This window comes from Odocoileus virginianus, unplaced genomic scaffold (assembly GCF_023699985.2).
Source record: "Odocoileus virginianus isolate 20LAN1187 ecotype Illinois unplaced genomic scaffold, Ovbor_1.2 Unplaced_Contig_7, whole genome shotgun sequence".
Taxonomy (NCBI): Eukaryota; Metazoa; Chordata; class Mammalia; order Artiodactyla; family Cervidae; genus Odocoileus; species Odocoileus virginianus.
Genome location: NW_027224324.1, coordinates 1882100 through 1895852, shown reverse-complemented (window position 1 = coordinate 1895852; position 13753 = coordinate 1882100). Strand labels below are relative to the sequence as shown.

Sequence of the window (13753 nt, the reverse complement as noted above, 5' to 3'; positions counted from 1 at the left end):
ATAAGTTCTGACTGAACAGTTATTAGCTTTTGTACTTTGAGCAAAAGTGCAAGCTTCTTACTTAATCTCTTTGAGTTTCAGTTCCCTCATCTACAAAATGAAGACAATTATTCCCAGGATTATAATAAGATTAAAAATGGTAGACATGAGTGCTCTTTTAAAAGTAAAGAAGGTTCTGTTCATTAACAAATACTATAAGCTAGCTTTCCAACTAGTTGCAAAATTTTATTCAACAGCAAAAGACACATGTTTTGCCTTGCTCTTAAAACAGATACGAGAAGAAGTTTCAGCATCAGATTATTCTACCTTTATTTACCTAATCGATCAGGTAAAAGGTTAGGTTCCTATTTAATAAGAGACTGACTAGAAACACAGAGGAAAGGGTGAGATGTTAAGTTTTTAACAATAATCACACAGACAGTAGGAAACTGTTACTCTTCCCTTTGTTACCCTTGATATGTCTCATCTGAAGACATCAATATTGTTTAATAAAAAAGGTGGACTATAACTGATTCAAAGGTGAGTGTACGTAGGCTTTTTAGGCACTAGATCCAGCAAAGGCTTTAAGAGGCACGTGTTGAGATTAGAGAGTTGAGGATTAGGCTCAGTTCCCAGGATGTTCTGCATTATTATTTCTGGATTAAGAGATGATTGAAGAACAGGACACTCAAAAGGCAGATGATGCAGACAGGCCTCATAGTCACTGTTAATGAAGAGTTTATAGCAAATTATGATGAAATAATACAAACATACACCCCTAGAACCATTGGAAAGATGATAAACTACAGAATAGTGACCCAGTGTAGGAATTCACACCCACAATTATTTCATTCCTTCCTCCCCACCTCAAAAGTAAGAGATATATTTAGGTGTGGTTTTCATTCTTATTAAAATCTTTTTAAGGGAAACACTGAGGAAAATCTGCAGCTGGTGAGTCTTGGGGGTCAAGGGTGTTCATTACTAGATACAACCTACCAAGAGGAAAAGATGCTTCCAAACTGCCTCTTTGTGGTCCTTGCTTTTGTGAGTGTGAATAAACTTTAAACATAGAGTTTTTTCAATTATAAGACTGAATTTGGTGGCTGAAGCATTAATATGGGTGTGTGTGTATAAATATTTTCATTATTTGAATTTACTTATTTCTCATTGTGTTTTAAAGGGCTTTAAACATTTAGGATATTTGGAATATGTGGTATACATGTCTATAATAGCTCTCATTATTCCACTGAAATGTGTAATCCCATCCAACTTTTTGGAAATCACTGTTTTAAAAAAAAATCTTAAAATTGAACTAACTTCAAATCTTACCTCTCAAAAATGTCACATTATTAGTGCAATAATAAAATAATTGTAGTGTAGAATTACTATTTTTTTTGCATGCTGAGTCGCTCAGTTGTGTCTGAGTCTTTGTGACCCCGTGGACTGTAGCCCACCAGGTACTCTGTCCATGGAATTTTCCAGGCAGGAATACTGGAATGGGCTGCCATTCCCTTCTCCAAGGGAATCTTCCCAACCCAGGGATCAAATGGGTGTCCCCTGCATCTCCTGCATTCACAGGCAAATTCTTTACCACTGAGCTCCAAATCAAAATTGCTGGGAGAAATATCAATAACCTCAGATACACAGATGACACCACCCTTATGGCAGAAAGTGAAGAAGAACTAAAGAGCCTCTTGATGAAAGTGAAAGAGGAGAGTGAAAAAATTGGCTTAAAACTCAACATTCAGAAAACTAAGATCATGGCATCCAGTCCCATCACTTCATGGAAAATAGATGGGGAAACAATGGAAACAGTGAGAGACTTTATTTTTCTGGGCTCCAAAATCACTGCAGATGTGACTGCAGCCATGAAATTAAAAGAGGCTTACTCCTCGGAAGAAAAGCTATGACCAATGTAGACAGCATGTTCAAAAGCAGAGACTACTTTACCAACACAAAGGTCCACCTAGTCAAAGCTATGGTTTTTCCAATAGTCATGTATGGATGTGAGAGTAGGACTATAAAGAAACCTGAGTGCCGAAGAATTGATGCTTTTGAACTGTGGTGTTGGAGAAGACTCTTGAGAGTCCCTTGGACTGCAAGGAGATCCAACCAATCCATCCTAAAGGAGATCAGTCCTGGGTGTTCACTGGAAGGACTGATGTTGAAGCTGAAACTCCAATACTTTGGCCACCTGATGCGAAGAACTGACTCACTGGAAAAGACCCTGAAGCTGGGAAAGATTGAGGGCAGGAGAAGGGGGTGACACAAGATGAGATGGTTGGATGGCATCACCGACTCGATGGACATGAGTTTGAGTAGACTCCGGGAGTTGGTGATGGACAGGAAGGCCTGGCGTGCTGCGATTCATGGGGTTGCAAAGAGTCAGACACGACTGAGCGACTGAACTGACTGACTACTGATGTTAAAATGGACTCTGCAGCTTACTGATTTTTCAGTACTAAACCTACAATATATACTTGGAATATGTTTCAAAATTAGAGGGTATATGTCTCTAATACACTTATAACTCATTTTTTAATCTTTAATTTTCTCATTAGACTCCACTTTGTGAGGAAAATATTTTATTGTTTCCTTTTCCAGACAACTTGTTTCTAAAGTATGTTAAAATCTTTGTCTGTTACACACACATATATGCACCAGACACAACAAATAGTGTATCTTAGGGCATTTTAACACCTAGGTTTGGATGGCTGGTCAGTGTAACCAAGAGGAGGGCTCAAGAAAGGAAAAGAGATTTGCCTACAAGAATTGATTCCATAGCTATAAAAGTGAAAGTGAAAGTGAAGTTGCTCAGTCGTGTCCGACTCTTTGGGACCTCATGGACTGTAGCCTACCAGGCTCCTCCGTCCATGGATTTTCCAGGCAAGAGTACTGGAGTGGGTTGCCAGTACTCTTAGCTATATGTAGACTTAATAAAGCAAAGTGATGAACTAGTTTGCCTTTTGTGACTGGGGTAGAATCTGTGCAGTGTTTGGGGGTGTGGGGAGACAGGAGAGGTTTACACCAGACCTTACATATAGTCAGCAATCTTTACTCCATTTCACTTTCAAAAATTCCCCTGATTGAAAAAAAAGCCTTTAGCCTTCTCAAAGGACAGGTGAGGGGCGTTATTTATCTAGTTACTCTTGCTTAAGTTTTGTGTTATTTTAAATTGAATGTGTTCACTCTCAAAAGTTGTTTGGCATGACCTTAAACAGATTTTTAAAGTGGAAAATGTAATCATTTTCCCCTAAAAAATGTCCTAATAAGTGAAACTATCAAAACAAATATCAAATAAACAAAGAAACAAATAAAACAAAAGAAACAAAGAAACATGTAGTACATAGGCAGCCTATGATTAAGGTCTTGTGGACTTATACAATAATAATGGTATTTTTTAATCATTAAATTATTTTTAAAAAACTAAGCAGACTGTGTCCTTGCAAATTAATTTGGCAATTAATCTAAATTTTAAGAAATTTAGGTATTTCTATCAATTTTACTTCTGAAACCAAAGAGTTATCACTTTATTTTAAGTTTGTAAGTTCAGTTAAGTTTATCTCAGTTTGTCTGAAACTTGAGTCTCAGATTTCTCAGTAGCAGGATATAATAACTTCCTCACTGGGTTCCTGTGAAGATTAAGGAAAATGATAGATGTGGAAATACCTTACAAACAGTCAAGGGCTATGATAATATTAATAAATAGAATCTTTTCCATTCACATTGCGAAATCCAAAGCACAGAAACAACTTTAACACATTAATAACTGACGACACTGTAAAACAATAAAATTTTTAAAAATTTCAGAATGTAACACAATATATGTTTTTATGAGCATGAAGATGAGACGTTTTTAACTCTTAAAATACTGAAATATTCAGAACATAATGGAGTACAAGATCTAATTATTGATAACAGGAATTATGAGATGTTTGCACAAATAATCAAGAATACTTTTGAAGACTATGACGACTAATTTAACTAAGGCTTTTTCAGCTACCTGTTCACCTCCTTTCAGTGTCTCTGGCTCCGTAATGTGCTGTCTCCAAATCTCTTAGAGTTGTGATTAAAAAATATATATATATATATATATATATATATATATATTTCATTTATTTAGAATAACTTAAGCCATTCCATACTGAGATCAATATCATAATTAATTACAGTGGATGCAATGGCATATTTTAATTTTTTTCTAGTTAATTTGTGGGCAGGGCTTACCTCTTGTAAAGGCTGATTAGAATGTCATTTTCACTTCAGATTATTTTTACTTCATAGAAGCTATCACCTTGGCCATTTTTTAAATTGTTCAATGACCATATGATATGGTGTGTTACACTGTCTTTTTCAATATATATATTAAATAATATTAAGAAAACTTATTTTCCTTCTTTATACATAAAAGTAAATACAAATAAAGCATCTGCTATTTTCTTCTTTCATCATAATGAGACACTGTGTTTCTGGAAGAAGGAGAAAGGCACGCTGTTAGGGAATGCTGCTCTATAAGGCTGCCACTATCGGAAACTGGATAACTGGTCAGTATAGTTTTAGAGGCAATGGGAAACCTCTGCCTCAGTTGTCTAAAAGAGTTTCCTATATCTTTTAGTTAAAATATTTTAAAGTCAAATATTGATGTGTTTTTAAATCAAATATTCACTGGATCTAACCTTGTAAAAACAATATCAAATGTCCTTTCCAATTCCTTGACACCAAGATTCTGTCTTAAATTCCCACCAAAGTAGGATGAAAGTGAGTTACACAGTTGGTGGGACCCAATATAAGATCTCTTATTCATAAATAAAGAATTTCAAGATGGCAGCAACAGAATTTCAGCGATGGCAGAGCATTCAGCTGAGCACTGGGGTCTCCTAAATGCAGCCCAAGAAGCTGGCCCTGGGTATAACTTACACTGGAACATAAGAAATGAGCATCGATCACCAGAGGAAGGGAACAGAGAAGAGCTATATACTAAAGGCAGGCTGTCTAAAGGAGAGGCTGAGAGAGCCCAAGACATACCCTCTCTAAAATTCTGTCTTAAACTAGCCACATTCCAATCTGGCTTTATCTAGCTATTAACATCTTTGGAAGATATTAGCCAATTGCTGCTTACCCTGTTTCCCATCCCAGAGATATTTTCATATTTATAGGGGGCAGTGAAAAACAAAATTACTTTAAAAATGAACAATGAAGTTTTTTCCGGTGATGCTTTATTACCATGAGAGACCTCCCTGAGGCAGGGTCCCAATACCTCTCGGGCCACGTCTCGGCGGACCGGTTGTTGGTTTATCTACTAGTAGTCAATTCTGCTACTGCGGTTGTTAGAGTGCTAAATTTGTATCTCTCATTAAAGAGGCAATTTTATTTTTCTACAGAAAGTAATATATTTTCATAGCGATTTTAGGATCAGCGCTAGACCTGAGATGCTCTCCAGCTGAGACTTGGAGAGGCCAAGCGTCAAGTGGCCGCTGCGGCCTCCCACTTTGCCAGGCGTTTTAGCCAGCACTGCTGTTTCTGATCTCTGTCGCCACTGCTGGCTACAAATGTCTCTTCACTTACAGGATCTAGTTACTTCTGAATCAACACGATTTGAAGCTTTCGATACCAGGGAATTTTAGTGAATGTTATAATTTAACGTGAAATTACAACATTTACTAGTACTATCAACATACGAACAACATTTAGATTTAAATCATGACATGTATACTAGTATTTATTATTTACCTTTAAATGTATTTTAAACAAGATAACTAAGAAGGATCAAGTACATTGATGTTCATGGGTATGAACATCATATTTGTGTTTGGTATGGCTGATATGGTATGACTGATAATTTGATATTAAATCTGATAATTTAATCAGAAACACATTTTATTGCTGGAATAAAATGCATAATGTTACACTTGGCAATGCCTATGGGCTTAGAGTACATATGACTTGAACAAAAGAAAATAATGAAAGCCATCTCCTAGGTTCACATGCATTGCTAGGGTTTACTTTTCACTGTGATGTGCTATAAGTTGTAACCATCTATCTACTCCAAGAGGCATCTACCTTGGAGAAATTAACCCTAAATAAATCAAGCTCTTTTACATTAGATTTTCCCCTTTTAAACATAATATTTCCATGTAAGTACCACAGCATTTGTCATTTTGTCAACTGTTGAGATATGGTATTATCTATCTTCACATACAAACACTTGTTCATAGTTTCTATAACTTTAAAAATAATCATGGTGATTCCCAAAAGAAGATATCATGCCTCACAAATCTTTCTAATTATGGATTCAGTTTTTACTACTTATTTTAGAAAATGATAAACTTTCATATTTTGTCTAGCTCTATATATACATGGATTTTGCCACAAAGAGCAAGAGGTAGCTATGAAATCTTTTGTTGTTAGTAAAACACCCATTTGAATATAACTCATATGTTTTGGCTATATCTTTTGATTGTGGAATACACTGCTGTTTGAGAGCGCAGCTGGAAGAAGAGGGCTTTGACCTCGATTTCATGTTAAGGAGAAGAAAGACGGACAGACAAAAACTTACAACAGTCACCAGTTCCTTTAGTACTGGCTGAAACCATTTAGACTATTGGTTGAAATCATTTCAGCTAGAAAACAAACAGGAGTGCATATTGCTAACTTGATTTTTGTTATTTGGTTCTTATATATGAGATCTCCACACCGCAGAGGCAGTGTCTAAGTGAAAAGGTTGGACTTCCCTAGTGGCCCAGAGGGGGAAGAATCTGCATGCAGTGCAGGAGATCCGGGCTCAGTCCCTGGGCTGGGAAGATCCCCTGGAGAAGGAAATGGCTACCCACTCCAGTATTCTTGCCTGGAGAATCCCATGGACAGAGGAGCCTGGTGGGCTACAGGCCATGGGGTCACAAAGAGTCAGACATGACTGAGCGTGTCATAGGAGTTCCACTCAAATGAGTTGATTTTCAATCCTGTATAATCATATTTTTGTTATGTTCCTTCTAAACTTTATATAACCCCATTATTTCTAAAAATATTTTTTCTTTTCTCATAACTATGCAAAAGGCAGCAAATTCTTTCAAAAGGATAATTTAAAGAGACATTTGATAATTTAACTATATACATTCTGCCACATTTTTCTTTCTCAAAAGAGTCATTTCAGAATTTTTATAAGTGAAACTGAAAATAAATACTTCAGAGAAATATATGAACCATTAAATATGTGTCATTTCCAAATTTGCTACAAGGAAAAATGAACAAATGAAAGCCAAAATCTATTCACCAACTTACTAAAATAAATCAGTTTCCAAAGGATCTGGAACTTACTGAAGGAATAACATGTAATCTTGGAAGTTTCTATACTTACAACTTGAAGTCTGCAGACTTTAAAGCAAAGTTTAAACCAAATCTAGCTTGGTGAGTTCTTTAAAAAATTGACACTGTAATGGGACCCAATATCCAGCTATTCTGTGGTCAAATCTGCTCCTTCACCCAAAGGGAAAAGTCTAGAGAGACGTATTGCTAGTTTGCTTTTATTCCATGCTGATCAAACGCCTTACTCTTACTTTTTAAAATGTAAAACAAGCAATGCCTTTTTTATTTTGGGTGAATTAATATTATATATTTCATATGCTCCAAATATTTCAAAAGCTTAAAATGTGTGGATGTGTTGGTTTGCAGTTTTTGGTAAAAAAAAAAAAAATCAAAATGGAGGGGACCGATATAGATATAGCATCTTTGAGTTTAAGAAGTGTGTTTAGGAAGTAAGCAGCCAAGAAACCACCTGCTTCTGACACTGGCACGGGCATCGGTGAGATACAGAACAGATTTTCAGGTGTCAACTCAGAAGTGCAGTAGATACATATGCACATCCAAATAAACACAGATTTCACGAAAATGGTGCTGCTTTCCCAAGCAATATAACCTGAACTTATGGTCAATATACCACTGCGTGGCTCAATAAAATATTAGCAATTCTGTTTTTCCATGTCATACTATATGATTCTTTTTTTTTTTTTTCTTTAACCACAATGACAACAAGAGCAGTATTTACTTTTCTTCCTAGGTAGAAATTAACGTGTGGAAGCACAACTGCGTGCATCTTAGGTATCGATTTGCATTGCAATACAGAGGAAAAATAATGCAGAATTTAGCCCAAATTCAGGATTTAAATTGCAAAGTATTTTTAAATGGAGTATTTAAATGTTGGAGACCTTGAATTTTAAAATCTGTTTCAACAGATTTGGTGTGACTGACTATCCAACTAAAACTTTTTAAGCTGTTGCTTCTATTAAATAATTGTGAACCAACAAGGAAGAATAAATTACATTTTTCAGAATAATCATTGCAAAACAAATATTTAGAGACACAGATACTGTTTCAAGGTCAAATGAATAACCTGAACGATCTTTGCAGGTCATGCTTGCCTTTGACCCAGTACAGAAGATCATAGAGCTTGCTTTCTTGCTGGCGTCTCTTGCTGGCTACTGATGTTGGCAAGTTTCAGGCATTACCAGGCTACCACTATGAATGCACTGGCCCCCAGAGCAACACCTGACAAGACAGGGAGCAGATTCGTTTCAGAGAGCACAACCTGGTTACTACAGGCCACCACCTAGTCATGGGGAAGACTAGGAAGAGCATTAAAATAAATAAATCAAGGCAAATTATGTGAAATCATACTACTCATACTGTTAATTCAGGCATAACTGTTCCATTTCTACTATCTACTCATCCATCATAGCAAAAGGAAAAATAAGTTCTGTCCTAAAAATGACAACAAAAATACAATTGGCTTTGAAATAAAAATTCTAATGTGTAGACAGACTGAATAGAAAAAGGAACATAGGAACATAACACAGATACACTTTATTTCTATCTTTCCCCACCTTCTCGTTTCAAATCATGGAGCTTTACAACACATTTCCCCCGCTATCACAGTCTGGTCAGTAAATCCAAGTGAAAAAATGAAAATCTGAATCACCAGGCTCATGAAGCCAATTGAAAAAGTTGCAACATTAAGTTATCTGACCCACTGTGGCTACCTCAAATGAAGCATTCCCTTACATGCCATTATTCTTTACTCTTTAACATTCATACTTTACTACCTGAATGTTCAATAAACTCAGGACAAATAAACTGAGGAAGGGGGCTTCTCTCATTCACAGAAAGGTATTTTTCAATTATATAATTTGCTACATTTTAAAGAGATAAAAGCTGTCTCTGCAAGTGATTAAAAGATGTTTTGTATTCATGGTTTCATCTCTGCTGAAATAAATGTGTAATTTAAACCACACATAATTCATAGCAATTTAGGCCCATTACAGAGTTCTAGCTTCTTTTTTATGATAGTTACTAATTAAAACAGTGCTATTGCCACGCTGAGCCTGCGACTTCGACTTCAACATACAGGTTTAATGAGTAAAATGTCCTGACATAAAAAAGGAAAACAATAATAGGGACAAAGCTGCCAGCTGTTATGTTTCGAGTGTGTGGTAAAGATTAAGTACATTCACTGACGTTAAGAACTGTGCAAAGGAAAAAACATTTCTTTTCTTTAAGGAAGAAGTGAAGGGCTTTTGAGAGAAATACGAAATAGTATTTCTCAAAATTTCTGGGTCCCTCATTCCCAGCTCCCCACAGCCACCCCCAACCCTGTCAATAATTTAATCTCTTCAGAGTCACTTTTAAAGGATAAATGATGGGATATTTTAATATAATCCTGAATATAGGTTTAGATTGAAAATGGGAATTGGGACCATAATTAATTATGTTGCCAAGTTTTTTGAACTTTAAGAAGACAAATTGAGGCAAATGAGGACATTTATATGACTGCAACCTTATAAAAGTTCATGGGTTAAAACTTTGGTAAATTGACAGAATCTTTTTGACATTTGATTAATTCCATATGCAGAAAGAGTGTGAGGAATTAATATCCTTTTGGTGTTTTCACTTTCTGAAACCACTGTAATAAGAGACTGACATAGAATCAAAACCAACTATAAACACTGCCTTCAGCTAGGGTTACGGGCCTTATTATCACTTTTAATAAACAATAATGAGCAATAAATACCTATCGCCCTCAGTACACTCTGGTCTGTTCGCATCTTTGCTCTCGCATCCATCCGTCACGTCTTTCAGGATAATAAAACAATTCAATCCCATCAAATGCCGACAACCGCTCCCTCGGGAGGGATGTTTTATCTCTACTTCTGCGAGCCCGGGGAGGATTTTACTTGTTTGAAGGGGGCGGGGAATGGAGCTGGGTCCTATTTATTTCCATTGACGACTCCCCTGGTTCTCACAGGCGCTCAGGGATCGGGTGGGAGGAGAGGAGGAGGAGGTGCGGAGATTCCCTCCTTCAGAAAAGAAAAAAAGGTTCAGGAAGCAAGGCGGGAGGAGGAGGGGTGGAGGGGGGAGAGAGAGCTTAGTGTGTTCGGAGAGATCAGCAACGAAAAATACGTGCACATGTATTTTGCGCGATTTAGCGGGATCGAAAGATGAAAAGTAAAAAAGAATTTCCAACCCAAGTAAGTTGCTAAAAAGAATTCTGTTACACCAATTAACAAACAAACACACCCAGAAACATTTTCTTAGGTTCATTTCCCGCTCAAGGTCTCGGTTTCTGGGAGCGACTTGTACCCAGGAGCGGGAAATGGGCAGCGCCCCGAAGGGGACCCGCGACCCGCCCGAAGGCCAGCTGAGCCGAGCGCAGAGGGGCCCGCGCGGAGCTCCGCCGGCCTCGGGGACCCGCGCGCAGCGGGCGCGGGGGCTGCGCGGAGTCCTCCCGCCTCGACCTCCGCTGGAGGAGGTGTGCGGTGGGGAAGGGGGCACCGAGGGAGCAGAGTGTACGGAAAGCGTACCCCCAGACCAGCAGTTAGCGAAGCTCCCCCCTCCCCCCAAGAGAACAGCTGGGACCTGGAGCCGCCCGTTCGGGTTCCAAAGAGTCGGGGCCGCCGGACTGCAGCCCCGAAGGGAGGGCGGACTAGAGCGAACCCCAGCTCCCGCACAGACGGGACTGGGGCGCTCCATCTGCGGCGGGAAGAAGCGTGCCCTCGGTGGCAGTTTTGCTTTCCCGGCAAAAGTAGGATCGGGTCACCGGGCCACCCCGCTCGGCTATAGGAAGTTTCTCTAACGAGGCTCGCCTTAACCCGCCAAGGACGCCTGAGGAGCCGGAGCGGTGGGAGGTCCTCCGGGGCAAGGCCGGGCAGAGACCCCGGGAGGGTCCGCCAGGCGCCCGCCCCTCGCACCGGCCAGAGCCCTTGCTTCTCGCTTCACACTGAGACGCGCCCTGCGAGACCCCGGGTCCCGCAGGCTTCCTGCAGCGGCGGGCGGAGGGCACGAACCGGGGCGGGCGGCGGCAGCGCTCCGGGCGGACGGGCACAGAGCGCGTCCAGGCCAAGTCCGGGGGTAAAGGCTCGGCGGCCCCCAGGACGCCGCTGCACCCCGGTCACCCGCCCGCGTCCCGGGCCTGTGCACGCTCTCCCTGCACCTCCGGGGCCGCCCAGCCGCGAAGCCCGCCTGGGGCACCCGCGGGGACCTGCTCCGCGCCCCTGCTGCCCTCAGCTCCTCGGGAGCCGGCGCCCTCGCCCCGCGGGGACCGAGCGCCCGGCGGGGGCCGGAGACGCGCCTCGCCCTCTCCCCGACCAGCCCGCGGGGTGAGCGCTCCTCGCGCCAGGTCTCGGGTGGCGGGGTGAGGCGGCGGGACGTCGGCTTTTTTTTTTTTTTCCTCTCCTCGCTACTTACCTTACAAAATGCATGTTTTTCTGAAGGGAAGAGGAAAGATCCCTCCCTGAGGTGTGGTGTGCGAACAAGTCCACGTCCCCGGCTTCTCCGGCCAAGATGCTAAACACCGGTACTCGGGAACCACAAGGACTTGGAGGAGGAGGCAGATAAAAGAGGAGGGGGAAAAAATGAAATCGCCCGAAGAGTCCCAACTTTGCGGCCGGCGCTGCAAACTTCAAAGGCGGGCGACAACCGGCGGCGCGCGGCCGCCGAAGTTGCTGAGAAGTAGAGCGGGGCGAAGCGCGGGGCCGGGGGAAACCTAGGGCCGAGCGCGCGAGCTGCGGGAGGTCCTTTTAAAAGGCCGGGGGCGTGCGGGGGGCCGGGCGGCCGGAGGAGGCTGCGGCGGGGCTGGGAGCGGCTGCGGGCTCGGCGGACGGCCGCTCGGGACGCCGGCGCCAGGCTGGAGCGCGGCGCGGGAAGGGTCGGGCGCACCCGGCGGCGGCGGCGGGGGCGCGGCTGGGCTCGCTCCGCTCTCTCGCGCCGCTGAGCCAGGAGTGCTGATCTCTCCCGAGTGTCACTGCTGAAGCCCGGAGCCGCTCCCCGCCCGCCCCGCCGCTGCCCGCCCGCCCCCTCCCGCCTCTGCCCACCGTCTCCCGCTCAGTTCCTCCCTCCCTCCCGCTGCGCGCCATCGCGCGCGCGCGCTCACACACACAGACACACACACACACACAGAGACACACACACCCGGCGACCCAGCGCTCCTTAGATAGAGACCCTCGCGGGCGGCATCGCGGGAGACGTACTTCTCCCCTGACCTCCCAGCCAGCGGCAGAGAAGCAGAAGGAGGCCCGCGAGACCCGGTCAGAGCTACGAAACCCAAAGAGACGCGTCCAAGGGCATCGCACTGTCAGGGAGACCCGGGTGCATCATAAGGGGGAACTCGTGTTGATTTGGGGGCGGGGTGGGGAGACCAGCTAAAATCGAGGTTGGAGGCGGAGAGCAGAGTGTGCAAACTGCATGCCTGTCCCACTTTTCCTCCGGCCGCCTGCCTACCCCAGTCTTCAGCCGGGGAGCGCTTGCCCCTTGGCGCACTCCGAGCCTCCTCCGGTTGGAAACTCAGCAGCTGTTTTAACAATTGAAAAGCGGCCCTACGGACCAGTGAGAGGCAGAGCGGTGTGTGAAGCCATTAAGGCTGACTAGGCAATTATGATAAGAAGTTACCTAATTAGCAACCTGGCCTGGGCACAGGAAAACAGAGGGGAAGCGAGCGGGGTGGTGTGCAAAAACCTGGGTGATTTAGTGATCTCACTTTAGCAACTGCGAGCCTAGTTTTCAGCAAACCTGGTTTTTAGTCCCTTGGATTTTAAGTTCTCAAAACATACAGTTTGTTAAGATACAGCGTCAGTAATGAAACCATGAAAAATACTTGCCCGCTTCTCAATGCCACGGAAAAACAAAGATAAGATGAAAATCAGCCTTACCGAGATCATATTGTTCTTACATACCTGGTCACCAGAAAGAGCAGTCCAATGCAACTCCTTAAGTTCTGTGTCTACTGGATGAGAACAGTGCAGTAGGTGGATTTATTAAACTGATTTACTTTCCAAATCACTTTATAAAAGCCTTAGAATTTTTAAACGCTAAAAGGGACACTGAGATCATTGTACATATATTTTTAGCAGATGAGACGATGGAGGAAGTGGATCTCTGCTCAGAAGATCTGCAAGAATGACTTCTGCGCTTATGAGATATGGTCCCAAACAGGTCACTGGAGAACTCAGTAACACCTTTATTAAGTGCCTGTTGGTGATGGTTTAGCTGCTAAGTCAAGTCTGACTATTGCGACCACATGGACTGTAGCCCACCAGGCTCCTCTGTCCATGGAATTCTCCAGGCAAGAGTACTGGAGCGTGTTGCCATTTCCTTCTCCAGGGGACCTTCCTAACACAGGGATCAAACCCTGGTCTCTTTCATCTCCTGCACTGTCAGGTAGATTCTTTACCACTGAGTCACCAGCGAAGCCGCTACTAAGGGCCTACTGTGGACCATGTATGTCTTGGTG

At 42.6% G+C, this 13753-nt stretch overlaps 1 protein-coding gene across 2 annotated transcripts in view; it reads right to left on the bottom strand.

Annotated features, from left to right (window-relative positions):
• The window catches only part of NDNF (neuron derived neurotrophic factor), a 40855-nt gene extending 28523 nt beyond the window's left edge, over positions 1-12332 (bottom strand). The window contains exon 1 of one of the 2 annotated variants that reach the window (XM_020916550.2): positions 11713-12332. In XM_020916550.2, coding sequence (XP_020772209.1) covers positions 11713-11726 — 14 coding nt within the window. In that variant the 5' untranslated portion in view covers positions 11727-12332. Of the gene's footprint in view, positions 1-10039; positions 10280-11712 lie in introns of those variants that run through there. The other variant, XM_070463858.1, reaches the window with a different exon arrangement.
• Between the last annotated feature and the right edge of the window lie 1421 nt (positions 12333-13753).